Source organism: Oryx dammah, unplaced genomic scaffold (genome assembly GCF_014754425.2).
Source record: "Oryx dammah isolate SB20612 unplaced genomic scaffold, SCBI_Odam_1.1 HiC_scaffold_8, whole genome shotgun sequence".
In the NCBI taxonomy this organism is placed as follows: domain Eukaryota; kingdom Metazoa; phylum Chordata; class Mammalia; order Artiodactyla; family Bovidae; genus Oryx; species Oryx dammah.
Genome location: NW_024070192.1, coordinates 56843390 through 56870421, shown reverse-complemented (window position 1 = coordinate 56870421; position 27032 = coordinate 56843390). Strand labels below are relative to the sequence as shown.

The following is a 27032-nucleotide window of genomic DNA, read 5'->3' as shown; positions in this document are numbered from 1 at the left end:
ACAGTGAAGGGCTTGGGTCTTTTTTCATTGAAAGGAATGACTCTAGCTCCACCTAGCATAAGCCGAAAGATGAATCTGTGATTTCAGAGAATAACCAGGCCACAATAAGGCTGGTGTTAGCTGGATCTTTGTAACAACAGAGAACCAAGATTCAAATGCCTCGTTACTTGTCTGCTCCCCTTTGACAATCAGCTTATGCTCTCCTTGCAGACCAGCTTTCTTCACGTGGTAGACAACATGCGGTAGACAACACGCGGGGCCTGCTATGCATGTGTTTGTTAAGTTGCTTCAGTCTGACTCTGAGCAGGGCTCCCTGGGTGGCGCTAATGGTAGACAACATAGCTCCCACATTTTCATGTTGCAGCCTTAGCTTTTTCAATTCAAAGCTCAAAATTGCAGAGAAAGGACTCATTGAACCAACATGGGTCAGTTTTCCATTTCTGCACAAGTTAAGTGAGGTCTTGGAAGAATGTGATGGCTTCATATAGAAATCGTTTAGGTAGAGCAGAGTAGGGGCAGTTTTCAAAAGAAAAGATTGGTGCTAGACCAGCAAGGGTCTCTGTTAGTAGTCATGTAATAAATTTATTAATACTGTGCCCATAGAAGAGTCTCTTTATGTTCACATGTATTCATTCTCAAGTCTGTAAATAACTTTCCAGGTTTTGAACTTGTAACACTTTGAGAGACTGACTATAAGTCAATTCTGGGCTTCCTGTAATATAATGTAAAAACATAATGTAAACACAGTAGTTCTTTCCATAATGTAAAATCAGTAGTTTTTCCCTTCTGTAGATTGGTGAGTCCTGCCTTGGTAGAAAAAGCAATTCATGTGTATCCCAAAGTCTGACCTTTGTGAAGACTTTGTCCTGAGAGCTAACTCTCCCTAGTGAGTGAGTCATCTGAATGGAAAAATGGGCTTGCAGTGGCCAAGTTAATTCAAATAATAATATTTCCATGTTTCATAGATGTCACTGAATCCACCACCATCTGTTCCTTCTGCACCAGCTCTTCCTTCTGTAGTTCCCAAGATCTCCACTATTACATTGGTCCCAGAACAGGTAACAATAGCAATGATTCTATTTATTGATGACTTTTTCTAAGTTCTAAGCACTTTATCTATAGTTTGTTTATTCTTAGCAATGTTATCATAAGGTGGAGGTATTTTTTAGCCTCATTTTACAGAGAAGGGAACTGAACTGTATGTGTATGATGGTTCAGCTCTAAGTGGAATTAATCCCATGAATTCTGCCTGATTCTGAAAGCCTGAGCTTTAACAGTTGTGCTTGTCTAGTGGCTTAGGTGGCTTTGTGGAGGCTTGGCTGTATGTGGAGTTTATATAAGCAGCTGATCCTGTTACCCCTGATAAGACTGCCCATATGCCATTTCAGACAGCTCAGTGAATGGTAGTCTTATAACTGATATTAATTGTGCCAATCGAATTACATTTGCTGCTTTGTCTATTGTCTGTTTATCAAAGGTTTAGAGAAGCAATTATTAAATGAAGCTCATTTCTATCCTGCTATAAAGGAACTATCATTTAAGACTTTGAAGGGACTTCCCTGGTGGTTCAGTGGTTAAGAATCCGCCTTCCAATGCAGGGGACGCAGGTTCCACCCCTGCTTGGAGAACTGAGATCACACCTGCCACAGGGCAACTAAGCCCAGACACCACAAGAAAGCCCCAGTGTGGCCAAAGTTTTTAAAAAAAGACCTTGTATTATTATTATTTGGTATTATATAGTAGTCCATGTGATTCATTACTCTTGGAATTTAATCCAGGAAGGGGAAAAAAAAAACTGATTATCTCTTGATTCTTCTTTCCTTAATACAGTGGGACTATAAAACATTCATTTTTTTCCTCCCCCATTGGTTTTCAGGAAATCCAGACTCACATTTGCAATTTTGTCCAGGTTCCTGATATGATCATCTTCTCATTTCTCCATCTTGGTTCTAATCTGACTTTTCCCCTTCATCAACTTTCCTAGAGCATGTTTTTAAATGTAGTACAAGAGCTCTCAAGACCTTTTAGAAGGTGACAGATTATACACTTGTAAAATAATTGTATGTACATTTATATAAATTTGAAAGTGCTCAATTTTACAAAAGCGTTTTCTCTGCGAGCAGGAAGCAGAGTTGTTCTCTATGTCTCACTTCCTGGTTCTTGTGTTGCCGTCTACAGATTGGAAAACTACACAGTGAATTGGATATGGTGAAAATGAATGTGAGAGTAATGTCTGCCATACTGATGGAGAATATTCCTGGGTCTGAGAACCATGAAGACATAGAGCTTCTGCAGGTGTAGTATGATTTCAGGGACAATTGGTAACAGTGTCTCTTATTCTTTAAACTTCGAGCCTGTGAGATGGAAGACACCCTCACATTGACTAGTCCATCCCCCCACGTCTTTCCTTGATTTTTGAAACTTAACAGGAAGATGCATGGATGACTTTTATCAGAAATGCAGTAGTAAGTTAGATGTGGTATTTACCTTCTTGCAATAAATAATTTAACAACATTAATCATTGATAGCCTTGCCATATACAATTTCGGTTAGTCTGTAATTGTTTTAAATGTGTAATGTTGCCTCTGTGTTTATCTACTCAACAAACATAATGAGTAACTACAGTGTGGTAAAGGATATAGAAATGAGGAGGCTAGTCCTTAAGGGACTTGGGACTAGTAAGCAAGAGTGTTTTGTAAAATCAAGTGTTATAGAATTGCTGCTCTAATGGAAATGTATTTATCATACTGTAGGTTCTGGAGTGGGGGGCACGGAGAAAGGGGAGGGTTTCTGGGAAGGTTCGGAGAGAGAGGCATTGCTGAGGCTGGGACCAAGTGAGTGGACCGTGCATTTGGATCTGCATGAGCATGTGAAGGACCACCAGCTGTTCATTCTGACCGTGGTGGGGGCCCTCCCAGACCCTTTTCTGTGTCTCTACATCCAGACCATTTCTTCCCTCTGATAGGTTTGTTCTAATTATCTATTTTAAATTTTAGCACACACTTCTAACATAATTTTAGAAGCAGAGGGAAAAATATCAGTTCCTAAATCTTTTTCTTCCCCAGAAGTTAAGAAACTTGTCATATTTTTGCTTTTCTGCGATTCCCACTCCCCAAGTCTCATGTTGTTGTTATTTTTCCTTTAAGTCCTTTGGTTGGTAGTAAGTGAAATTTTTCTTGATTATCACTTGCTTGGGAAACAGTAAATGGTAAAAATGCTGTTTTTCAACATTACCACTTATATTTAACTGCTGTTTCCTTACATCATTACTAGTGGTAAACCTTGAGGGTTTACATGTCCAAAGATGTCTTTTGGCTGCTGTGTTAAGGTCTCGCAGTTTTCTCTAAAAACAGTAACTATCCTTCAACAGATAAAAGGGGTTAATACAGAATTCTAGACACAGAATTATTTTCCATAAGTACTTCAAGGATATTGCTTGCTTCATCATTCTTATCCCCAGTGGTGCTATTGAGAAGTATGCTATTATGGATTCTTGCACCTTTGTTTTATAGTCTGTTTTCTCTGGTTGTGTCTTCTCTCTAATGCTTCTGAAATTGCACTGTACTGTGTACAGCTGTGTGTGTGCATATGTGTATTTCCCTAAACTGTAACCTGCTTAGTACTTGATAGGCCTTTTGCACTGCCAACTTATGTTTATTTTAGTTCGGGAAATTCTCAGCTCTTACTTAAGATATTTCTTTTCTAGTATTCTTTCTATTCTCTTTGTTTGGAACATTGTTTAGATGATGAGACTTTCGGTTATGTTTTTCTTATCCCATCTCTTTTATACATTTTGATTCTTCTTTCTTTTGTGCTGTAGTTCTAGCAAAGCTTCTCCAGTTCACGTATTCTTTCTTTTAAACTTGAATATTGGTTTGTCTATTCAGCCCTGCTAATGAAAGTTTTATTTCAACAGTTTTTAAATTCTATTTTTTTAGCAGCCAAAGCATTTTGTATTGGGGTATAGCCGATTAACAGTGTCATGATAATTTCAGGTGAACAGTGAAGGGACTCAGCCATACGTACGTATGTATTCATTCTCCCTCAAATGCCCCTCCATCCAGCCTGGCACGTAACATTGAGCAGAGTTCCCTGTGTTATACAGTAGGTCTTTTTCGGTTATCCATTTTAAATATAGCAGTGTGTACATGACCGTCCCAAAGCACTTATCTAAGCCTTCCCCCTGGCCACCGTGGGTTCATTTTCTATGTTTGTGAGTCTTCTCTGTTTTGTAAGTAAGGTCATTTGTATCATTTCTTTTTTGATCCCACATAGAACGGATGTAATGTGACATTTCTCCTTCTCTGTCTGACTGACTTCAATCAGTATAACATTCTCTAGGCCCATCCACATTGTTGCGAATGGCCATATTTCATTCTTTTTAATGGCTGTTAATATTCCTTTGTGTACACCGCATCTTCTTTACCCACTTGTCTCCCAGTGGACATGTAGGTCGTTTGCATGTCTTGGCTATTGTAAACAGTGCTGCAGTGAACATGGGGGCATGTCTCTTTTGGGGCCATGGTTTTCTCTGGGTATATGCCCAGGAGTGGGCTTGCAGGGTCATACAGTAGCTCTGTTTTTAGGAACCTCCATACTGTTCTCCAGAGTGGCTGTGTTGTTGTTGCTGTTCAGTCTCAGTCGTGTCCAACTCTTCATGGCCCCATGGACTGCAGCACACCAGACTTCCCTGCCTTCACCATCTCCCAGAGCTTGCTCAAACTCATGTCCATCAAGGCAGTGATGCCATCCAGCCATTTCATTCTCTGTCGTCCCCTTCTCCTCCTGCCCCCAGTCCCTCCCAGCTTCAGGGTCTTTTCCAGTGAGTCAACTCTTCGCATCAGGTGGCCAAAGTATTGGAGTTCCAGCTTTAGCATCAGTCCTTCCAATGAACACACAGGACTGGTCTCCTTTAGGATGAACCGGTTGGATCTTCTTACAGTCCAAGGGACTCTCAAGAGTCTTCTCCAACACCACAGTTCAAAAGCATCAATTCTTCGGCGCTCAGCTTTCTTTATAGTCCAACTCTCACATCCATACATGACTACGGGAAAAACTATAGCTTTGACTATACAGACCTTTGTCGGCAAAGTAATGTCTCTGCCTTTTAGTATGCTGTCTAGATTGGTCATAGATTTTTTTTCCGGTGCAGGAGGGTTCCATTTCTCTCCACACCCTCTCCAGCATTTGTTGTTTGTTGATTTTTTGATGATAGCCATTCTGTTGGTGTGAGGTGATATCTCATTGTAGGTTTGATTTGCATTTCTCTAATAACTAGTGATGTTGAATATCTTTTCATATGTCTATTGGCCATCTGTACGTACTCTTTAGAGAAACGTCTATTCAGATCTTCTGCCCATTTTTTTGAGTGAGTTGTTTGTTTTGATGCTGTAAGTGTCAAAAGCTGTTTGTAAATTTTGGAGACTAATCCCTTATCAGTCACATCATTTGCAAATACTTTCTTCCAATCTGAAGGTTGTCTTTTTGTTTTGCTTATTGTTTCTTTTGCCATGCAAAAATTTGGAGCATAAATAGGTCCCATTTGTTTATTTTTGCCTTTATTCCATTATTCTAGGAGATGGATTTAAAAAGATGTTGCTGTGATATATGTCAGAGAGTATTCAGCCTGTTTTCCTCTAAGAGTTGTAAAGTGATCAGTCCAACATTTAGGTGTTTAATTCATTTTGAGCTTGTTTTTGTATATGGAGTTAAGGAATGATCTAATTTCATTTTTGACATACGGCTGTCCAGTCTTCCCAGCACCATTTGTTATTTCAACAATTTTTCACTTTAAGAATTTATTTCACTATAGTAGCTCTTTCATGGATGAGCTTTCCCCTTTTATCTTTAAGGATAATTATCTGTAAAGATGCATTTCCATTTGCTCTGTGGATTCTCTTTCCTTGGGTGCAAGTTCTCTTTTTCATCTCACCTCTTTCATTTTATTCCTCAAATATCTGGACAGATTAGTGATAGTCAGCTCATTTTCTAAGAGTAGTTAATTCGTTTTTGGCTGTACTGGATCCTCACTGCCACACACGGGCTTCTCACTGCGGTGGCTTCTCTTGATGTGGAGCACGGGTTCTAGGTGTGTATGCTCCGTGGTTGTGGTGCGTGGGCCTAGTTGCCCCGCAGCATGTGGGGTCTTCCAGGACCAGTGATCAGGCCTGTGTCCCTGCACAGGCAGGCAGGTCCTTAACCATTGGACTGCCCGGGAAGTCTGTCCAGCTCATTCTGTGTGGGAGACCTCTGACAGCTGGTCTGCATTCTCTGTGACCCAGCTTGCACATGCTGAGGGGAAGACACCATTGCTACATCTTTTGCTTGGTCCTGTTTCTGCATATTTCTGTGTTTGCTGCAGTTTTCAGACTATGTAGCATTGACATGGTGCTTCCCTGGTGGCTCAGTGTTATATGCCTGCCAGTGCTGGAGACTCGGGTTTGATCCCTGGGTGAGGAAGATCCCCTGGAGAAGGAAATGGCAGCTCACTCCAGTATTTTTGGCTGGGAAATCGCATAAACTGAGGGTCCTTGTGGGCTACAGTCCATGAGATCACAGAGTCGGACATGACTTAATGACTAAACAACAATAACAGCATCATTAGCATGGGGTGATTCTGGGTGGGATGTATTGGTAGGTAGTTTTCTGAGTTATATGTTGTTCAGTCACCCAGTTGTGTCTTTGCGACCGCATGGACTGCAGCACATAAGGCCTCTTTGTCCCTCACCGTCTCCCGAAGTGTGCCCGTGTTCATGTCCATTGCCTCGGTGATGCCATCCAGCCATCTCTTCCTCTGATGCCCTCTTCTCCTTCTGCTCTCAATCTTTCCCAGCATCAGGCACTTTGCTGGTGAGTCAGCTTTTGGCATCAGATGACCAAAATAGTGGAGTTTCAACTTTAGCATCAATCCTTCGAACGAGTATTCAAGGTTGATTTCGCTTAAGATTGGCTAGTTTGATCTCCTTGCAGCTCAATATATATGTCCTATTTTTTCTGCACGCTACCAGCAACGGCAAACAGTGTTGGTTGTCTCTGTCCCAAGCATTGCTCCCACCTGGACACAGATAGTTCTGCTTCTCTGTCTGGTCTCCTGTGGGGGGAGAGGCGTGGGTAGGGGTCGTCATGCCTTAGTTGTTAGTTAGCTGCACCTAATTCCATCTTCCTGTGGCTTCCCCGGTCTGTAGTCACAGAGCATCTTTCATTTCCTTTTGTGTTCTGTGGTGTACTCATTGTGGGCAGTCTCGAGTGTCCTGGATTGTTTATTCTAATCCAGGGGTCACCGTGCTGTGGCCAGTGGGTAAAGAAAAAAGAATAGGTCATTTCTCAAGCTATATCTATGCAAGCCTACCTGCAGAGAGCACAGAAGAGTCAGATAGACCCCTCAAGAAGCCCCTGCCACCCACACCCACCATCAGTGGGTTTGAGTTTGTGGTATCCCTGTGGTGCATAGAGGATTTCAAACCACAGCTTGGGAGCATCTTCTCTATCCATTCATCTGCTGAGGGACACTTAGGTTGCATCCATATCTTGGGTGTTGTAAATAGTGCTGCTGTGAATATTGTGTCTGCATTTCTTTTTGAATTAGAGCTCTCACCGTCTCTTTATATGCCCAGGAGAGGGATTGCTGGGTCATATGGTTACTCTAGTTTCTTAAGGAACCTCCATGCTGTTTTCCATGGTGGCTGTGCCAGTTTACATTCCCATCAAATTTACATTCCTTTCACACCCTCTTCAGCATTTATTATTTGTAGACTTCTGGTCATGGCCATTCTTACCAGTGTGAGATGAGACCTCATTGCCATTTTGCTTTGCGTTTCTCTAATAACTAGTGATGTTGAACACGTTTTTGTGTGCCTCTTGGCCAGATGTGTATCTTTTGATTGAGATGTTCATTTGTTGTCATTGTTGTTGTTGAGTTTTATGAACTCAGTATATTATTATTTGGTTTTGAAATTAATCCCTTGTGGATCACATCATTTGCAAATATTTTCTCCCAGTCTGTAGGTTTTCTTTTTGTATTGTTTGTGGTAGGGGACGACAGAGGATGAGATGGTTGGATGGCATCACTGACTCGAACATAAGTTTGTGCAGGCTTTGGGAGTTGGTGATGGACAGGGAGGCCTGGCGTGCTGCAGCCCATGGGGTCACAAAGAGTCGGACACAACTGAGCGACTGAACTGTGGTTTCCTTGTCTGCTCAAAAGCTATAAGTTTGATTAGATACCGCTTGTTTATTTTTGCTTTTATTTCTATTGCCTTGGGAGACTGACCTAAGAATACACTGCTGCAGTTTACACCAGAGAACGTTTTGCTTATGTTCTCTTCTAGGAGTTTTATGGTGTCATGTCTTATGTTTAAGTTTCTAAGACATTTTGAGCTTATTTTTGTTTATGGTCTGAGGGTGCGTTCTAACTTCATTGGTTTACATGTGGCTGTCCAACTTTTCCAGCACCACTGGCCGAAGAGACTGTCTATTCTTACTGCCTTTGTCAAAGGACCCGACCCTAGGCGTAGTGTGACCTACATAGCTGTAGGTGTGACTGTGGTTGACTGCTGGACTCTATTCTGTTCCATCGATCTAGAAGTCTGTTTTTTGTGCCAGTGCCGCACTGGTTTGGTTAGGAGCTCGGCAGTATTGTTTGAAGTCTGCCCAGGGTATGCATCCAGCTTTGTTCTTTTTCCTCAGGATTGCTTTGGCAATTCTGTGTCTTTTGTGGTTCCATATAAATTTTAGGATTATTCTGATTTTGTAAAAAGTCATGGGTGATTTGATAGGGATAGTTCTAAATCTGTGGATTGCATTGAGAATCATAGCCATTTTAACTGTAATAGTTCTTCTAATCCAAGAGCATCGGATATGTTTTTGTTTCCTTGAATCATCTTCAGTTTTATCTTCAGTTTTATGATGTTTGTTAGGCTTATTCCTAGTATTTTTTTTATGAGACTTTAAATTTTTTTAATTGTTGTTTTTTACTTTCTGATATTTCATTTGTTAGTATAAAGAAATGCAACACATTTCCATGTATTAATAATGTACCCTGCTTACCTTGCTCAGAGAAGGCACTGGTGACCCACTCCAGTACTCTTGCCTGGAAAATCCCATGGATGGAGGAGCCTGGTAGGCTGCAGTCTATGGGGTCGCTGAGTTGGACACGACTGAGCAACTTCACTTTCACTTTTCACTTTCATGCATTGGAGAAGGAAATGGCAACGCACTCCAGTGTTCTTGCCTGGAGAACCCCAGGGACGGGGGAGCCTGGTGGGCTGCCATCTGTGGGGTCACACAGGAGTCGGACACGACTGAAGCGACTTAGCATCAGCAGCAGCTCACCTTGCTAAATTTATTCATCAGTTTTAATAGTTTTATCTCTTGAGTCTTCAGGGTTTTCTATATGGAGTATCATGTCATCTGCATATATACTGGCAGTTTTACCTCTTCCCTTCCAATTTGGATACATTTTATTTCTTTTTTGTGTGTGTCTAATTGCTTTGATTCTGACTTCCAATATTGTGTTGAAGCAGTGGTGAGAGTGAGCATCCTGTCTTGTTCCAGGATTTATTGGGAAGGCTTCCCACTTTTCACCAGTTAGTATCATGTTGGCTATGGATTTGTCATAAATGGCTTTTGTAATGTTGAGATACGTTCCTTCTTTACACACTTTGATAAGTGTTTTTATCATGAATGGATGTTGAATTTTATCAAATGCTTTTTCTGCATCTACTGAGACGATCGTGTGTTTTTTGTCTTATCTCATGTTGATGTGATGTATCACATTGATTTTGCATTTGTTGAACCATCCTTGTGATGCTGGGGTGAATCTGACTTGATCATGGTGTATGATTCTTTTTGTGTAGCTAGATTTGGCTAATGTTTTGTTGAGTGGTTTTGAATTAATTACCATGTTTGTTTATTTGGCCAGGCCAGGTCTTAGTTGTGGCCCGTAGGATCTTCACTGCAGTATGAGGACTCCACAGTTGTGGCCCACGGGCTCTGGAGCGCCAGCTCCGTGCTGGCGTCACGCGGGCTCTGGAGCGCCAGCTCCGTGCTGGCGTCACGCGGGCTCTGGAGCGCCAGCTCCCTGCTGGCGTCACGCGGGCTCTGGAGCGCCAGCTCCGTGCTGGCGTCACGTGGGCTCTGGTCGTGCTGCCCTGGCTCGGGGCAGGCGGGCTTCAGTCATTGTGGCACATAGCTGAGTTGCTTTGTGGAATGTGGGATCTTAGTTCTACCACTTGGGGTTGAACTCAAGTCACCTGGATGGCAAGGTGGATTCTTAACCACTGGACTACCAGGGTGAATACCCTGTTGAGTATTTTTTTTTTTCATCTGTTCAAAGAGTCTTTGTTTAACCTGAGATTTACAGACTTGTTGACCAAAGACTATCCATTTACCAAGTATCTCAATATCCTGTAGAACAACAGAGTATAATATACATTGAAAAACAATCAGTATTTTGGATCAGTGGCTTTAAGTGTATTATTTTTAAGATATTTTACTTAAGAATATTACATCATTTTGGTAATGATTTTGGGAGTTCTTAGTCATGGGCAAGTCATTTATCATTGGACTTGGTTTCTGTCTATGTAAATCCTGTGTATGAGGAGATTCATGAGGAACCAGGGATCAAATTGCCAACATTTGTTGGATCATTGAAAAAGCAAGAGAGTTTGAAAAAAACATCTACTTCTGCTTTATTGACTATGCCAAAGCCTTTGACTGTGTGGATCACAATAAACTGTGGAAAATTCTGAAAGAGATGGGAATACCAGACCACCTGACCTGCCTCCTGAGAAATCTGTGTGCAGGTCAGGAAGCAACAGTTAGAACTGGACATGGAACAACAGACTAGTTCCAAATCGGGAAAGTAGTACATCAAGGCTATATATTGTCACCCTGCTTATTTAACTTATCTGCAAAATATATCATGCAAAATGCCGGGCTAGATGAAGCACAAGCTGGAATCAAGATTGCCAGGAGAAATATCAATAACCTCAGATATGCAGGTGATACCACCCTTATGGCAGAAAGCAAAGAAGAACTAAAGAGCCTCTTGTTGAAAGTGAAAGAGAAGAGTGAAAAAGTTGGCTTAAAACTCAGCATTCAGAAAACTAAGATCATGGCATCCGGACCCATCACTTCATGGCAACTAGATGGAGAAATAATGGAAACAGTGTCAGACTTTATTTTCTTGGGCTCCAAAATCACTGCAGATGTGACTGTAGCCTTGAAATTAAAAGACGCTTACTCCTTAGAAGAATAGCTATGACCAACCTAGACAGCATGTTAAAGAGCAGAGACATTACTTTGCCAACAGAGGTCCGGCTGGTCAAAGCTATGGTTTTCCCAGTAGTCATGTATGGATGTGAGAGCTGGACTATAAAGAAAGCTGAGTGCCGGAGAATTGATGCTTTTGAACTGTGTTGTTGGAGGAGACTCTTGAGAGTCCCTTGGGCTTCAGGGAGATCCAACCAGTCCATCCTAAAGGAAATCAGTCCTGAATATTCATTGAAAGGACTGATGCTGAAGCTGAAGTTCCAATAATCTGGTCACCTGATGTGAAGAACTGAATCATTAGCAAAGACCCAGATGCTGGGAAGGATTGAAGGCGGGTGGAGAACGGGATGACAGAGGATGAGATGGCTGGATGGCATCACCTACTCGATGGACATGAATTTGAGTGAGCTCCAGGAGTTGGTGAAAGACAGGGAGGCCTGGCGTGCTGCAGTCCATGGGGTCGCAAAGAGTCAGACACGACTGAGCAACTAAACTGATATGATGAGTAGATTAAAAATAAAATTAATCATTAGAGTTCCTATATAGTAATCTATTTTTTAAAATCCACAGTTGAGGTTGTTTACAGATAGAAATTTTGTGACTCATGATATTGAGCATGTTAAACTAAATTTTATAAACTTTGGTATCAAGGTAGGAGGGTATGTAGCAGATAATATTTTTTAAGAAGGGACATGGCAATATTCCTAGTCACATGCAGTCTCCCCAGCCGTTCAGAGCCCTCAAATGCAGTGATGGGGTTTTTCTGTCATGCTTTCGTGTCATCTGTGGCTAACAGGCCTTTCATAAGATGCCAACTGAAATATCCCGTTCAAATGTGTGAATCCAGTTTTATTTGCTGCTATCCTAGAGTGTCCTAAATGCCTTTTTGTGTCCAAGTCTTTGGGTCCAGATGTTTGGTTGAATTTTGCTAGGATAATGCTGATTTGTTGGTTGCTGTTTTGATGCCAGAGCTTAGGGCTGTGTGTTGCCTTGAATCGTAAAGAGACTGGGCTGTAAACCAGCTTAGAACACACTCACGGCCAATTCAAATTGAATGGTTCTGGCCCTCGGTCAGTTTGTTTATGGAACCTCTTGAATGTGCACTTTTATTTGTCTCTCTTATGCTTTTTTGATAGTAGCACATAGAGATCTGGTGTGGGGAGTGCTGTTCTTAAATTCTTTTGACAAGTATTTGAACTTTTTCTTGTAATCTAAATAACATCATAAAAGGAAATTGGACAAGTATTTGAACTTTTTGTAGTAATCTAAATAACATCATAAAAGGAAATTATTTCTCTACTGACAACACTTTGGATACTAGGTCTGAATTTTTCTCCCACACATAAAGTAATTTGGGCATTATCTACCCAGAAGCAGCACGGACCCCATAGGTGAAGAGCTTAGTCCCACAAAGCTGTCCCCACTTCAGATGCTAATCACAAGTTGTTGTTACCCACTCTTCTGCCCTGTTTTGGCTATAAATCAAATTGGGGGCCCCTGTGATCCCCTCCTCAGGTTTAGTAGTTTGCTGGAATGTTCACAGCATCCAGGGAGACACTTTGCTTACTATTATCAGTTCATTGCAGAGTATACAGGCAAACAGCCGGATGATGTCAACTGAAAAATGTTCAACCTAAAAGTTTAGAATTGTGTTTTATTCGATGGACAAAACTGAGGGCCTAGGCCCAAGACACAGCTTGTCACGTGCTCTAAGGTACTACTCTGAAGAAGCCGGGAGGAGACATATGTGAGAGTTTTTGTAACAAAGACCAGGTAGCCAGAACATCAAAGTGTGTTAGTCGCTCAGTTGTGCCCAACTCTTTGTGACCCCATAAACACCAGCCCACCAGGCTCCTCTGTCCGTGAGATTTTCCAGGCAAGGATACTGGGTGGGTTGCCATTTCCTTCTCCAAGAACATCAGAAGGTTACTGTTAGTTAAAGAAGACCAGGGCTTCCCTGGTCCAGGGGTTAAGAATTCACTGGCAATGCAGGGGACACGGGTTCTGTCCTCGTCCAGAAAGAGTCCACGTGCTGCAGAGCAGCTAAACCTGTGCTCCACGGCTGCTGAGCCCGCGTGGAGCCCGTGAGCTGCAGCTGCTGGCTGAGCCTGCATGATAGAGCCGTGCTCCTCAGTAAGAGACACACTGCAGCGAAAAGCCCGCACACAACAGCTAGAGAAAGGCCACGTGCACAGTGAAGACCCAGCATAGCCATCAATAAAGTAATTGATTAAAAGAGAAAACCAAGTTTCTCAGGTTAAGAAAGGTAGTGCTTTTCTGTGTATGGGAGGATGTAGGAGTCTAGCTCTCTGAAATCATTCCTGGTTATCTGGGGCCAGCGTGCCCTGCTCTGGGGGTGGGGGTGGCTCCAGAGGCCGACTGCTAGATGGCAGGCATCCTGCTTCTAGCCTGGTTCCCTCAGGGCTCACCGTTGGGGAGGCTGTAACGTGATGGCTCACTGGCTCTGTGAAAGGGACTGTTTCCTGGCATATCAATGAACAAGGAGGTCACAGCCGTCTGGGTTGCTGGCCCACCAGATGTGAATTTCTGAGCCCGGGAAGAACACTGCCTGCTATCCAACAGCCCTGCTGATGCTAACTGCCCTTGCTCCCTGTGGTGAGCAAGGAATTAAGGATGTGAATAATAAAACCACTGTATGCTGGCCCCAGATAGTGAGCTGCAAATGAAAGGAACCATTTCAGTAAGCCCAGACTCTTGCTTCTTCCCATTTATAGAAAAGTGCTAAATTCCTTAACTTGAGATACCTGGTTTCCCTTAGTTCATAGTATTCTTTTGATATTGAGACTATCTGCTCCTGCTGCAAGCTTCTGTATAACCTGACTCCTCCCCCACCGTCACTCCGCCTCCTGGAACAGTTCTCCGGGTCACTGGAGATGCTGTCTCCCAGACTTGAAGTCCCCAAAATTCCCAGCAGAGGAAACATAACTCTCAGCTTCCAGGTTGTGACCACTTTTTCTAAGTCGACAGCTGCAGCACCCTTTGTTTACAGTGGGGCAGGCAGCATTTTTCTCATTGACCAAGAATACATGCAGAGAAGGGTCTGGAAGGTCCTGGACAGAGGGGCTCTATCCCTGCAGAGTTGGGGTTCACTCTTCTCCGAGCGCCTGGACACGTTCACCACCCAGAGGCTCTCTGAATCCAGTTGTTCAGGGTTTTATAGAGATTCCATTACAGAGGCGGGATTTATTTAGTCACAGACCACTGGTGATTAAGGCAGTCTCCGTCCCCTCCCCTCCCCTCCTGGAGGTTGTGGGGTTGGTTTGCAAGTTTCAGCTCCCTGATCCCAGGTCGGTTTCTCAGGCAGCCGCTCCTGTCCGCCAAGAATTACCTCCTTAGCATAAACTACTGCTTGGTTGAAAGGGAGTTACTAAGTATAACAAAGGCTGTTTCTCTCATACTTACTACTCAGGAAATCCCAAGGGTTTTAGAAGCTCTGTGTTAGGAACTGGCGATGAAGACCAAATATATATTTCTTGTTTCGTAATATCCTACCTCACTATGGTTGATCTAAAATAATATGATGCAATTTATGGAAATAAAGGAAAGGAACCTGTCTTGGTTCAGGAATCTAAAAATGAAACTGGCAAAGATAAACTGTGGAGAAACAAAATAATTTTTTTAATTTGTACTTTTTCAGAGGTTTTCTCACAGCTGTGTAAACGGTACCGATTAGTGAAGCAGGGCCCCCAGACATCACTGGCTCCCTGCCTGGCTTCCCCTGTTAAGCCCCTGGGAGGCTTCTGCAGGAGCCTGCGGGAGGGGGCTCCTCAGAGTTGGGGTGGGGGCCGGATGAGAGGCATCAAGGGCCCTTGAGCAACGCAGGGCATACAGAGTACATCTGTCCAGAAGTATTATAGGGTCTGAAGTCCACTGTGAGAGTTGGGAAATAGACACTTTTTTTTCCTTCCTCCCGAACTAGCTAATCAATCTTTTTTTTTTTTCTTTAGCTTGTTAAAATGATTCATCTCTTTCCCAAATCTCTTTTTAACAACAGTCAAAATATTGTCAACTACAAATTGGCACTTGCAGTGGGCACCTGCCATCCACCCCCTGCAAGGATTAACTCATGTGCTGCTATAGCTGCTGACCTTCAATACCCGCTGAAGGAGTTCAGGGCAGAAAGCAGAAATGAGGCACCCTGTGCCCCGGGAAACCGGCAGGACGGCTCTTCAGATAGTTAGATGTTCTCAGGAGCTAATTTTATGAGCCCAATTCTTTTATCTGCTCATATCTAGAAAAGCAGTAAAGTCCTTCATGGTGACTGACTCTTTCTCATGACTCACAGAAGCTTCACGAGACCAGCAGAAACCTTACAAAAAATACGTGCTTCATTGCATGTCCTTCCCCTTTACCAGCTGCTTCCTTGTGGCTCATTCGGTAAAGAGTCTGCCTGCGATGCAGGATACCAGGGTTCAGTCGCTGAGTCGGGAAGATCCCCTGAGAAGGGACTGGCACCCCACTCCGGTATTCTTGCCAGGAGAATCCCATGGACAGAGGAGCCTGGTGGGCTACAGTGTATGGAGTCACAGAGTCAGACATGACCGAGCAACTCACACTTTCTTTTCACTTGCCCCTTTACCAAAATCACATACATACTGTCCTTTCCCTGCGTCTCTGAAACAGTTTCTCAGAGCTGTCTGAGGCGCTGTCGCTCATTGCCCCAACTAAAACTTCACTCACAACTCTCACACTGCTTTTTTTTAAAGTCGACAGTCTGAAAATTAAATTCCAAGGATTACAGGAGAACCTAGACAGACCATCAGAGGACCAGAAGAGGGAGAACCGTCACAGCCCAATGCTGAAGGTGGGGTCAGCCGCCTGAGGTTCACACCACCCCAGGAGGAAGACACCCTTCCAGTGGGACTGTCCTCAGAAGAGCTCCGTAGTAACCAGCACCTCCCTCCACGAGTGGGAAACTTCCAGTGTCATTAATTAGGCCGGAGCAAAAGGACTTCAAGTGACTCATGGATTCTGAGAGAGCCTGAGAGATGATAATGCAATCAGGCTGCTGAAATTCTCCCTCCAAAGCCGGGGTGTCTCCTTCTCTTTGCCATGTTCCTGCCAAGAGAAGCTTTTTCTCTGTAGCTGCTTATTCTAACTTTTTAACTTAAAACACTCTAACAGCAAATGTGTGGGGTTTTTTTGCCCACACTGACCGATTCTCCAGTGCCAGCTGGGTGTCTTAAAATCAGAGTCAGTTGCTGGGACTTTTCTGGTAGTCCATTGGCTAAGACTTTGTGCTCCCACTGCAAGGGACTCAGTCCCTGTTTGGGGGACTCGATTGCCCATGCTACAGCTCAGAGTGTGCGTGCTGTAATGGAAAGAAAAGATTCCACACGCCCCAGTGCAGCTATGGCCCAGAGCAGCCAAATAAATACAAATAAACATTAAAGGAAAAAAACTAAATTCAGTTCTGACACTAAGTACCCAGCATGCATGCTACGTTGCTTCAGTCGTGTCCTACCCTTTGGGAGCCTATGGACTGTAGCCTGCCAGGCTCCTCCGTCCATGGGGATTCTCCAGGCAGGGATACTGGAGTGCTTGCCATTTCCTTCTCCAGGGGATCTTCCTGACCCGGGGATGGAATCCACATCTCTTGCATTGGCAGGTGGGTTCTTTACCAGTAGCGCCACCTGGGGTCCCCTAAGTACCCACAGTTAGCATCAGATCCCACAGGTTAAGGGCTTGGTCCCACAAGACCATCACACTTGAGATGCCCTTTGCAAGTCTGAGTCTCCTGTACTTCTGACCATCAGGCTATGAACCGGGGGTTCCCACAGGACTCTCCTCAGGTTAGATAATTTGCGTGAATGGCTCACAGAACTTTAGGAAACACGCACATATGTTTACTGGTTTATTATAACAGATATTACAAATGATGCAGATGGAAAATCGAGTTCAGAGATACAAAGAGTGAGGTCTAGGGCATTCCTCAACATGAAGCTTGTATCCCTGCATAGTTGGAGCGCACCCCCATCCCAGCACGTGTGTGTGTTCACCAGTCTGGAAGCCCTCTGAATCCCGAAGTTGATGGGTTTTTATAGAGGTTTCATTAGGTAGGCATGATCTTCATCTCATCTCCAGTGCCCCTTCCATACCCTGAGGATAGAGGTTAGGGCTAAAAGTTCCAACCTTCTAATCATGTTTGGTCTTTCTGGTGACCAGCAACCATCCAGAAGCCCATCAAGAGTTTACTTGTCAGAACAAAAGTTGCTCCTGTCACCTGGGAAGTTCCAAGGGATTAAGCAGTTCTTTCAGGAATGATGTAGGGGAGGGGGGCGGCACAGATCTATCTATCTATCTATTATCTATATTTATTTATTTCATATATAGGTTGTAGCCATTCAGATATTTATTTATTTCATATATAGGTTCTAGCCATTCAGAAGTTCCAGCTGCGTGTGGGGGTCTTTGATCCATCTCAGCACCTTGTTCAGGCCCCAGGCTTGGTCTCCTGCCTCTTGGGGTGATTAGAGACATGCCTTTCAGACCCTTGTGCCTTTATTGCCTCCATATCTTTGGATCCTATTTGGATTTAGCCTTTGAGGACTTCTCAGGCTTTCTTCAAAGTTTAGGCATGTAGATTAAAATATTTTTATATTGTATCCAATATTTTTAGGTATTTTGTTGTCAGGGATATTTTCAGGACAGAGTACAGTGCTGTGCAGGAAACCAAGAACTGTATAGCTTTCTTTTTTTTCTTTAATTGAAGTAAAATTTACATAGCATAAAATTAATCATTTTAAAGTTTGCAGTTTAAATATGTGATTTAGGGAATTCCCTGGAGATCCAGTGATTAGGACTCCGTGCTTTCACTGCTGAGGGCTCAGATTTGACCCCTGTCAGGGAACTAAGATCCTATAAGCCATGTGGCATAGCCAAAAAATAAAAAATGTCCAATTCAATAGCATTCACATTCACAATCATTTCCTCTGTTTATTATCTTTAACTTTTTATTTTGTACTGGAGTATGGTTTAAAGCTCAACATTCAGAAAACGAAGATCATGGCATCTGGTCCCATCACTTCATGGCAGATAGATGGGGAAACAGTGGAAACAGTGTCAGACTTTATTCTTTTGGGCTCCAAAATCACTGCAAGTGGTGATTGCAGCCGTGAAATGAAAAGACGCTTACTCCTTGGAAGAAAAGTTAAGACCAACCTAGATAGTATATTCAAAAGCAGAGACATTACTTTGCCGACTAAGGTCCGTCTAGTCAAGGCTATGGTTTTTCCTGTGGTCATGTATGGATGTGAGAGTTGGACTGCAAAGAAGGCTGAGCGCCGAAGAATTGATGCTTTTGAAATGTGGTGTTGGAGAAGACTCTTGAGAGTCCCTTGGACTGCAAGGAGATCCAACCAGTCCATTCTGAAGGAGATCAGCCCTGGGATTTCTTTGGAGGGAATGATGCTGAAGCTGAAACTCCAGTACTTTGGCCACCTCATGCAAAGAGTTGACTGATAGGAAAAGACTCTGATGCTGGGAGGGATTGGGGGCAGGAGGAGAAGGGGACAACCGAGGATGAGATGGCTGGATGGCATCACGGACTCGATGGACATGAGTCTGAGTGAACTCTGGGAGTTGGTGATGGACAGGGAGGCCTGGCGTGCTGCGATTCATGGGGTGGCAAAGAGTCAGACATGACTGAGCGACTGAACTGAACTGATGGCCAATTAACAATGTTGTGATAGCAAAGGAACTCAGGCATCCATACACATGCATCCATTCTCCCCTAGACTCCCCTCCCATCCAGGCTGCCACATGACATTAAACAGAGTTCCCTGTGCTGATAGAGGAGGTCCTTGTTGGTTATCCATTTTAAGTATAAGAGTATGTACCTGTCCCTCCCTAACTCCCTAACTATTCCTTCCCCCCAGTTTCCTCTGTTTAGGTCCCAAACATTTCCACCATCCCGGAAGGAAACCCTCTATCCATTGCCCAGTCTCTCCCGATTCTTGTCTTTGCCCAGTCCCAGGCAGCCACTTCCCTGCTTTCAGTTCCTATGGACTTACCTTTTTGGAGTATTTCATATAAATGGAATTATAAAATATGATTCTTTAACTTACTATAATGTTTTCAAGGTTCATCTATGTCATAGGATCTTTGATAGCCTACATTCCATTGTACGTGTATACTTTGAATATATTTTATGTATCTGTTAGTTGATGGACGGTTGACTTGTTCTGTCTTTTGGCTATTGTGACTAGTGCTGCTGCAGACATCCGTGTGTCTTTTTTGAATACCTGTGCCCTTTTGAGTATATAGCTAGGAGTAGCATGACTGGGTCATATGGAAACTCTTTGTTTAACTTTGTGAGGAACTGATAAACTGTTTTCCCCAGTGGCTGCACCATTGAACATTCCCACCAGCAATGCAGAGGCTTGCAGTTTCTCCACTTTTGGCCAACACTTGTATTCAGGTTTTTTTAGCCACTTTAGGTGTGAAGTGGTATCTTCTTCTACTTTTGATTTGCATTTCCCTAATGACTGATGGTACCAAACATCTCTATGTAACTTTTTAGAAGGTAAACCGGATCATGTTGCTGGAAGCCCTCCATTGGCTTCCCTTTACACTGGGAATAAAACCCAGCCTCCTTCCTCTGGACATAAAACCTTTCCCCATCTCCTCCTGCCTTTCCTTCCATAGCACAGGTGCCCTCCTCGGTCTGGCCACCCTCCCGTTCCCGGACGTGCAGAGTTCGTTCTTGCTGGGGAGCTGTTTCACCCTTGACCCTCATGCTTCCTGTGTCTTCTAACGGCCAGCTGTTTCTCATCCTTCTAACTTAGCACATTACCTCGTCGGGGGGGCTTCCCTGGCCCCCAGTGTAAAGTCAGCCATTTCCCAGGGGTGCCCGCATGTCATCCCTCCAGCCTGCTGCTTTCTCCTGCACATTTGTGCAGCCGCCTTTGCCTGCTGGAGGGGATGTGCCAGAGGCTCGCCTTGTTTACTACTCAGGTTCTGCTCCCAAGCAGTGCTGAACCATGCAGTCACTCAGGAGAGAGATCTTTAATACATCCATGGGTTTCCCCTCAATTTTATGTGGTTTAAAATTAAAATTTTTATCCTTGGCTTGAGTTAGAGATTTTACCTCCATTTATCTTTTTCAGTTCTATAGCTGGCTGGCTGAATGACTTTTATTAACAATTTATACCTTCTCCACTGATTACAAACACCTCTTTATCACATTCTATATTTCAGAGCAAGGATGTCTTTCCAGAGGCTATTCTCTTGATTTGATCTCTTTGTCTAACCCTGTGTTGCTACCATAATATTTAAATTGCTCTGTTTTTGTGCTTTCTAGGGTTTATCGGTCAAACAGATGGCATGCTCCATTTGGGTAATTTGAAAAGAATTAAATTAAGGTACTGTTTATTTAGCGAGATACCGCAGGGTTCAGAGAAACCACAGGAGCTAGCTTGTTACCCTGAGCTGTCAGCTGCTGTCTCTAGGCATAAATAAGCAAGAGGGAACTTTTTCTAGAACCAGTGGGAAGAGTCACGGCAGGCAGCCGTGAGGGCAGTGGTGTCTGTGGCCGAAGGACCGGCAATGACAAGGAGCCTGAGCACACCCCCCTGCACTCTCCTGTCTCCTCCCCAAGGGTCCCGTCCACTGAGCCAGTCAGAAGCAAGATGGTAGGCGGGCTGGTGGCGTGTTCCCTCCAGGTCAGCCTTGGGGCACTCAGCAGAGCAGCACGTGGATGGAAGGCAAAAAGGTGTGCAGCCCACAGGAAAAGTCTCCACTCACAAATGTCTTGGCTCTTCTAATGCTTTACCAGCCATCACAGTCGTGTATGCAATCTGTTACTGTTAAAAAGCAGCCTCTACTTGGAATCATTTCCTGGTTTGTCTGTTGGCACGTAAATTCTCGCAGCTGTTCTATTTATTTGAAACGCGTTCCCTGCCTGTTTCCTTCTGTCTGAAATCCAGTATACTTACTTGGAACCCCCTATCTGTTCTTCCAATCTATGCGGAAGAGTTAGATCTTGAAGACCTGCTAATTCTCAGAGCTCCTTTCTCTTTGTTAGAGTCTTAGGCAATAGAACTATTTTGGTGAAAGACATTTCCTATCCACTCTGTTGCTGCAGGACTTCAAACTTCATAAGGGGTAGAGACTGGATTTCTTTTAGTTTGCCAAAATGGTGTGCTGAGATTCTGAGGGTACCTCCAGTCTAATGAGTGTTGTGATGAGTTAAAAGTATCTGTTCTGGTCACAGCAATGAAACAACGTTGCATGTTCTGTTCTTGCATTAACTCTGAGTCACCTTATTCTTACCTGTGAGTGGCTGAGCTCCCAGTTTGGTTTTCGCCTTGACCTGGTAGGACAGTGAAAGAAGAGAATGTTTTAGTCTTCTGTAGAATAAAGTGAGCCCAGATTTTAAAAGCACAACTAGAATAAGTCTTACTCTAACTTAATTAGAGAAGTTTAAAACCATATGAATCTGAAATTTGGTCCTGTGAGAATAACTGGTAAAAAGTCATCTGCTCTAATGACTCTTACTGTCTTTCCCGTTCAGAGACGTGTAAGGTGTTAAGAGTGGAAGGCCCTTCCAATACCTTTGGGACCATCTCCCTTTCCTTTACAGAGGCCGCATATTTAGGAAGGGGATGATCTGTCCATGGCGGTGGCCGCAGCGATAGGGCTGGAGTACAGCCCTGGTCCTCCTGAGGCTTCCTTCTGTCCAGTGTAGCGCTCCCTTCTCACTGTGAACCTGGACTGACTTGCTGACCCAGGCGGCCAGCATCGTCTTGGGTTCTCTCGCTGTCTGGGTAGGAGGGCCTGGAGAACGGAGATGTGTGATGGCAGCAGGGCTGGACATACTATTCCCAGAGAAGGCTTGCTCGCAAATGCCTTTCTTCCCGCTATTACTTTCTCAAAGGATATGTTCAGATACTTCACTTTTTTTTATGGAGTTGCCCTGGGTTGGTAGATGTGGGGCAGTTGTGTTTGGAGTTGAAAGTGTGACAGAATCTTCTTCCTAAACTCACAAGTGCTGTGTGCAAGAGGGGGAGCCATCTGGACTCAGAAAAAAGTCAAGAGGCAGCTCTAGGTGAGCTCCTTTTGGTTTCATTCCCAAGACTTTTGAGATGACTGTTACATTCCCTTTGGCCTAGCAGCCTGCCTTTGCTTTGATACGGCCCGAAGTGAGGCAGTCCCAGGGTCCCTGTGACCGGCACTTGCGCCAGCAGCTGTGCCTCTGTGTTTGGACTCCTCCCCCTGGCTCCCCACATCCAGAGCTCTGTGAGAGCTTGCTGGGGCGGGGGCGGGGGGTGCTTCTGACCCGTCCTTTTGGTTCATGGTGCTTGATCTGCACCGTTTCCAGGTGGCCTGACTTTTTTCCGAGACAGACATCAGTTGCAAAGATCAGAGCAGGCCGGCTTTTGAAGAAGTTTTTCAGATTCTGCTTTGCAAACCTGCTGAGAAACGTGGTGTTCCTTTCATATCTCCATTCCACCTGTCTCTTGCGAGGGCAAAGGGACGGTCTTCCCATGACGAGGGGCTATTGATGTTGGCTGCAAATTCGTTTCAAATCAATTTCTACATTTTTGTCACAGGCATCTAACAGCCATTATATTTCCTTGATCATGACGTTGTTCTAGCAAGGCTGCCGGTGAGCAAGAAGACGAACTGTTCTGCCTGCTAATGCAGAAAGAGGAAAAGTTCTCATTCCTCGTGGCGTTGCAGCAAAAGCTGTTCTTAGTTTTTCCCTTTGTTTAATACCGGCTCCTGGGTAGTGGCACAAGTATTACAGGAACGTATTAGTTAGCTGGTTAAGCTGCTAGTGATACCTCCTTGGGTATTCATGATACATTCATTGACTGCCCTGTATTGCAGACAGAGTGGTGGTGTACTTTTTTTTTTAATTTTGAATTGTTTATTTATTGTTGGCTGAGCTGGGTCTTCGTTGCTTTGAAGCAGCTCAGCTGGCTGAGTTGGGTGTCTAGCTGCAGCAGTGGGGGGTGTTACTCTTCCTCCCAGCGTGTGCGCTTCTCATGGAGGTGCCTTCTCCTGCTGTGGGCCGCAGGCTCCGGGTGTGTGGGCTTCGGTAGTCGTGGCACACAGGCTTAGAGGCTCCGTGGCACGTGGGACCTTCGTGGACAAGGGATCGCACCCATGTCCCCCGTGTTGGCAGGCAGATTCTTATCCACTGTGCCACCAGGGAAGTCCCGCAGCGGAGTTTCAACCACACCATTTTCTGTCCTTACAGTAACCCTGCATGATGGTTGTTATCCTTGCTTTATAGATGAGAAAGTAAACTGAGGCTAAATGTTAACCAGACCCCGCCCCGTATCAGGTATGAAGACGGGAGAGGCGTTAAGTCCACTGAGTCTAATCTTTTCGTTTGCTCTCTCCCACGGGACCATGTGTGAGTCACGCTCAGCCGCCACCTGACTCTGTTCCACGAGGATATGGCCACAGCCGTGTGTTTACATATTGTCCGTGGTTGCTTGCACCAGGGCAGAGTTGGGTAGTTGCCACACAGACCATGTGGTCAACAAAGCAAGCACAATTTGGTATCTGAACCTTTAAGAAAAAGTTCGTCAACTGCTGCTGCCAGTTACCACATTACTGGGAATGTGGCCAGTTTTTTCAGTTGTACAATATGAGTATGAAAACCCAGTCTGATATCTCTCTTTCACTTTTTTTTTCCCTTTCCCTTCTCTCCTGTCTTAACATTTTTGTTAAGATTCTGTGGAGATGGGATAGCCTTTACCTCTGAGTCTAAATGCCAGCTAGTAGTGGCTTGATTTATTTAGAGGTATCCTGTTGGAAATCTTGTGATAGACTGAGATGCTAAATGGTTTTGTAAAGTGTAAGTTTTTCAGCAGGTCTGTCTTTCAGGAGGGGAAAGATTGGATAATGTAATAAATAGTGCTGCCATTTAGCCAGCTCTGCTGCTTTCATTTTGAAAGGGGAATGTCCCTGTGTTTTTGCCTGATGCTCATGTACTGTTGGCCTTCTGTGGTGGCTCAGACAGCAATGTACTATTACATGGACAAATTCTGGCCACGGTGGATTTTAAGGAATATTAGTATCAGTCTTATGCTCCTCAGGCTCACTGAGGGTTTGCCTAAGAGAAATTAAGTTGAAAGATCTGTGTGCGCTCAGTTATTCATTCCCATCTGACTCTTTGTGACCCCACGGCCTGGAGCCTACCAGACTCCTCTGTCCGTGGGATTTTCCAGACAAGAATACTGAGTGGAGTGCCATTTCATTCTCCAGGGGATCTTCCCGACCCAGGGATCAAACCTGAGTCTCCCACGTCTCCTTTATTGACAGGCAGACTCTTTACCACTGAGCCACCTCGGAAGCCCCCCGTTTTAAGACAGCAGTTTTCAAATATCTGTGTACATGAGAAACACTGAGATGCTTATTAAAAAACGCGAATTCCCAAACTCTCAGTCTCGGCAGTTCTGAATCAGTAAGTCTGCTGTAGGTGCTTCTGGTGCTTATGAGAAAAAGCTGGTTTGGGGAGTGGAATCTTATATAATAGTGATTCCAGGCCGTCTAAATAAAGATGGGATTGATGACTAGTTTTTTAATCCAGGTTCAGTTTACCTTAGAATGTAATGTTGTAACTATAAACTTTACATCTTTAAGTAAAACATAACAGGAAAATTATACACTGTAAATGCATTTTAACTACTTCTTTCTTCCATTACCACAACTAACAATAGCACTTTATGTTTCACATTGTGCTTTATAGTTATAGAGTTCCTCATTATACACATCTCATTTGATTTTTATGTCACCCCTTGAAGTAGATGTGTGTGGCAAGTAGTGTATTTTTCACTTATCAAGTAAGTAAACTGAGATTTAGAAAGCAAGCGATTATTTTTCCTGCCATAGCATAGTTAATAAGCCACAAACCTAGAATTCCTATACACCGGTTCTAATTTCTAGTCCAGTGTTATAGCACTGTATAATACATTATTGTCTTTATGATCCCTATCTTGATTTTTAGAGGAAAACACTGTTCTGATGACCTTCTGACAGAGAAAGGATGAGCTGTCCATAGTTAAATACTTTGGTAATCTCCCATAGGAGACTCATGTGGAAGTGGTCACAACAGTATGAAAGAGAAAGGGATAGGGCTAACCACTCAGTCATATCCAGCTCCTTGCAACCTTCTCTCTCCGTGGGATCCTCCAGATAACAATACTGGAGTGGGTAGCGATTCCCTTCTCCCAAGGATCTCCCTGACCCCGGGATTGAACCTGGGTCTCCTGTATTGCAGGCAGATGCTTGACTGTCTGAGCCCCCAGGGAGGCCTTGGTGGCAGTCGTTCGGAAGGGCAAATGAGTTGGTTTTTAGCATGGAAGAAGAAATCTCTCTCCTTCTTTGACAGAAACTGTATAAGACGGGTCGGGAGATGCAGGAGAGGATCATGGACCTGCTTGTCGTGGTGGAGAATGAAGACGTCACTGCTGAGCTGATTCAAGTGAATGAGGATTTGAACAATGCCATCCTTGGGTGTGAGAGGTGAGCAGTGGGCACCCCCTCTGGCCGTCCTCCAGGCCTCAGCATTCTCAGAGTGCCTGGCGGTGGGCGCTCAGAAAGAGCAAGAACACGTGTGGGCACAGGTGCTTGCCTTCCAAGGCAGGGAATTCTGGTCCTGCTCTTCCAGGAGTGGGTGATACGGCTTGCAGGAATGAGCGCGACCTGGGCAGTGCGAGAGGCGTTTGTGGGCAGGGTCACGCTGAGCTATGAACAGAGCCGGGATCTGAATCAGCAGACGTCTGCACTGCGCACGTCATTGGCTCTCAGACAGGCCAGTGGTACAAGCTGACCGCTGTCGGGAAAGTGAGGTTCAGCCTGAGTTTGAGGTGGGGAGTCACGTGGAAACGGTAGCGAGAAGAGAAGAGAAGACGGTCTAGACAGAGTCGGAGCAGAGAGGGCAATCCGTATATGAACGTGAGCTTTAAAAAGAGTTCTATTCAGAAAAGAATGACAGCAGAAATTTTAAATACAGTCTTCCCTCCGTACCAGTAGGGGATTGATTCCAGGAACCTTTGCCCCCAGCAACACCAAAATCTACAGGTTCTTTAGTCTTTTATGTAAAACGGTGTAGTTTTTAAAGGTAACCAATGCATAGGTTACACGTACACTTTAATGTGCATCCTCCTGTACACTTTAAATCATCTCTGGATTACTTACAATACCTAATAAATGTAAATGCCATGTAAATAGTTGTAAATACAATGTAAATGCTATGTAAATAGTTGCTGGTGCATGGCAAATTCAAGTGTCATTTTTAGAACTTTCTGGGATTTGTTTTTTTTTCCTTTTCAAATATTTTCAGTTTGAGGTTGGTTGAATCCTTGGATGTGGAATCCACGGATAAAGAACCTGTGGATACAGGTTTCTAACATTTTAGTTTTTTTCTAAACTTGTTTTATAGTCACGATTATATAAAGAACATATCCTTTTGTTTCTCCCTTGATTTTCTTCACTGTGTTTGTGTACCCTATGTTCTTAAATGCTTTGGCTAAACCATTATTTTTAATAGTTCCTTAATAGTCCATTCTTCTCTCATAGTTCACTTGTTAGGTGTTTAAGTTGTTTCCAAATCATTTATGTATTCATCAAAGTAACAGTGTTATAATCTATTATAATCTATAGTCAAGCCTATAGTCAGGAAAACACCTTCAATAATATATATATATATATATAATATATATACACACACACACACACACACACACACACACACTTGGAAAGTGGGATAGATGAACTGGTTA

At 43.9% G+C, this 27032-nt stretch overlaps 1 protein-coding gene across 3 annotated transcripts in view; it reads left to right on the top strand.

The window, feature by feature from the left end:
- TOM1L1 (target of myb1 like 1 membrane trafficking protein) overlaps positions 1–27032 on the top strand; it is a 65023-nt gene that overhangs the window by 17976 nt on the left and 20015 nt on the right. For all 3 annotated transcript variants that reach the window (XR_005721675.1, XR_005721676.1, XM_040244297.1), the window contains exons 6-8: positions 966–1058; positions 2179–2295; positions 25640–25773. Coding sequence is in view for 1 of the 3 variants with exons in the window: in XM_040244297.1 (XP_040100231.1) it covers positions 966–1058; positions 2179–2295; positions 25640–25773 (344 nt within the window). In the remaining 2 variants the exon portion in view is untranslated. The remainder of the gene's footprint in view (positions 1–965; positions 1059–2178; positions 2296–25639; positions 25774–27032) is intronic.